The sequence below is a fragment of the Plasmodium reichenowi genome, chromosome 5 (genome assembly GCF_001601855.1).
Source record: "Plasmodium reichenowi strain SY57 chromosome 5, whole genome shotgun sequence".
Taxonomy (NCBI): Eukaryota; Apicomplexa; class Aconoidasida; order Haemosporida; family Plasmodiidae; genus Plasmodium; species Plasmodium reichenowi.
In genome coordinates this window covers 488,152-491,045 of record NC_033650.1, presented here as the reverse complement: position 1 = coordinate 491,045, position 2,894 = coordinate 488,152, and the positions used below count along the sequence as shown (strand labels likewise).

At 17.7% G+C, this 2,894-nt stretch overlaps 1 protein-coding gene across 1 annotated transcript in view; it reads left to right on the top strand.

Annotated features, from left to right (window-relative positions):
* Positions 1-1,409: 1,409 nt before the first annotated feature.
* Positions 1,410-2,894, top strand: part of PRSY57_0512800 (deoxyribodipyrimidine photo-lyase, putative) — a gene marked incomplete at both ends in the record, with an annotated part of 3,485 nt that continues 2,000 nt past the window's right edge. The window contains one exon of the mRNA XM_012906197.2: positions 1,410-2,894. This exon is cut by the window's right edge and continues 1,067 nt beyond it. Coding sequence (XP_012761651.2) covers positions 1,410-2,894 — 1,485 coding nt within the window.

Genomic DNA, 2,894 nt, shown 5'->3' with positions numbered 1-2,894 from the left:
AAAAAAAAAAAAAAAAAAAAAAAAAAAAAAAAAAAAAAAAATAATAAATCGTACTATAATTATTATTTATATATATATATATTGTACGACAAACGTTTCTTCAACTTGACATTATTTTTGTGATTAAATAAAAAAAAATGAAATAATAAAAACATTTTTATTTATATATGTACGTATGCTTATTATATTTATATATATTTGAACATGTAGTTAATGTTTTTTCTTTTTTAAAAAATGTATGTTTGGAAAAAAAATAAAAAATATAAAAAATATAAAAAATATAAAAAATAAAAAAAATATAAAAAGAAACTATATAGTATAATATATATATTACATACATACCTCTTTTTTTTATTTTTTTTTTCATTTTTTTTTTTTTTTTTTTTATGTACACATTTATTGACTTAATATAAAATCATATTATAATTATAATTGTAATATGTTATTATGATATTTTATATTTTTATATTTTAATTTGATCAAAAAAAAAGTTTTTTTTTTTTTTTTTTTTTTTTTTTTTTTTTTTATCCATATAAAATAAAAGATTTTTTATTTAAAACATAAATAATTTAATATTTCATTTATAATGTTATATGTTTGTTATTACAACAAACTCGATAATAAAATTTATTCTTATTTTATCATACACATAAATATATATATATATATATTAATATTTTAGTATGACTTCTAGAATATGAATTTAAAAATGTGTTATATATATATATATATATATATAATATATTCATAGGATAAATAAAAAAAATATATATTATATTTTATATGCTTAAACAGTATAATTGAATAGTTTTAATAATATTAAAATATATATATATATATATATTATATATTTATAATATATATTATTTATTTTTTTTTTTTTTTTTTTTTTACTTTGAATACACTTGTTATATATAAACGAATATAATATATATATGATTACCCAACTGGTTTATTTCATATATTAATTTTATTATTATAATTCGTATTATTTAAATATATAAATGTATATGACACACACATATATATATATATATATATATATATATATATTTATATATTTATATATAATTACAACAAGTTTTATATCCATTTAAAGAAAAGGGATAATATTTATAAGTATATTTTTTTTTATACACATATATATTGTATCTACATTTTATTATATGGATGTTCCTATTAGCATAGATATTTCTTAATACCTTTCTTTTATGGTTTTTTTTATAAATAAATAAATAAATATATACATATATATACAAATATATATTTTTTTTTATATTTATATTTTATTTACATTGCAGTGGTTTTATTTTTGTACAAACTCGTTTATAATAACATATATCCATTTGTACATATTTATTTTTTACATATTTATTTTTTACATATTAATTTTTACCAAAGAAATAACCATGGCAAGCGATAGGGATAATAAAGTAGATGGAATATTACACGAAGCCCTTAAAAAGAAAGAAACGAATTTATTTCAAAAATCCGAAGTTATTAAAAAATTAAATGAAGAAAAAAAAGAGAAAATAATAGTACAAGATGGACAAGAAAATAGCTTGGATGAGAAAAAAAAAAAAAAAACCATAATAAAAAATAATGAAGATATATTAAAAGATAATATTAATAATTTTAAAAATAATAATAAACCTCAGATAAATATAAATAAAAGCATTACCATATGTGACAAAAAAAATAATAATAAATATGAAATTCCTATTATAGGAGCATCGAAAAGAATGGATACAATTTCTTCTTATGATGAAAAAAAAGATATTATAATAAATGTAAAAGAAAATCATATGGACGACAAAAAAAAAAAAAAAAATATTATAATAATAAATAAGGAAGATATACAAAAGGATAATACCAATACTAGTGTTATCAATAATCACATGAAATATAATAAACTTAATGTAAATATAAGTAAAGATGAAAGTATATTATCTGAAAAAGGTAATAAGACGGATATAATATCATCTATTTTTACAGATACAAATAGAAAAAAACAGGTTTCCTTTTTTTCACAGGTCGATAAAAATATAATGCAACAAACAAAAGGAAATATGAAAAAAAAAAAAAAAAATGACGAACAAGAAGAAGAAAAAGGAAAAGAAAAAGAAGAAGAAAAAGGAAAAGAAAAAGAAAAAGAAGTAGAAGAAAAAGAAAAAGAAGAAGAAAAAGAAAAAGAAAAAGTAGAAACATATTTAAAAGAACCAATTAATAAATTATTATATAAAGAACAATTTTATACAGATATTTATAAAATGGAAATTTTAAAAAAAGATGAAATTCATAAGAAATCTATTGAAAAAAATAATATTGTTGTAAAAGGAAAACAAAATATAAATACATCTTCGAAAAATTATATATTTATTCCTTCACAAAATAATGTATGTCCACCTTCACAAAATAATGTATGTCCACCTTCACAAAATAATGTATGTCCACCTTCACAAAATAATGTATGTCCACCTTTACAAAATAATGTATGTCCACCTTCACAAAATAATGTATGTCCATCTTCACAAAATAATGTATGTCCACCTTTACAAAATAATGTATGTCCACCTTCACAAAATAAAGTATGTCCACCTTCACAAAATAATGTACCTCCAAAGACACACGTCCCAAGCAAAAATAACAAAGTGACCAAAATTGTTAAATTAATTAATGAAAAACAACAGAATAAATCAAATTATAGAAACACAAAATGGAACAATACTATTAATAAGAAAATAAATGGTAAGAACTATATTACTGGTGGTTCAAAAATGTTAACAAAGGATTTGAAAAAAGAAAAAAGTAATACGCTGTTATCCAAAAACAATCTACTAGATATATGTTCTCCGGGTTCTGATACTGTTAAAGAAACTTCTCTAACTAGTGAT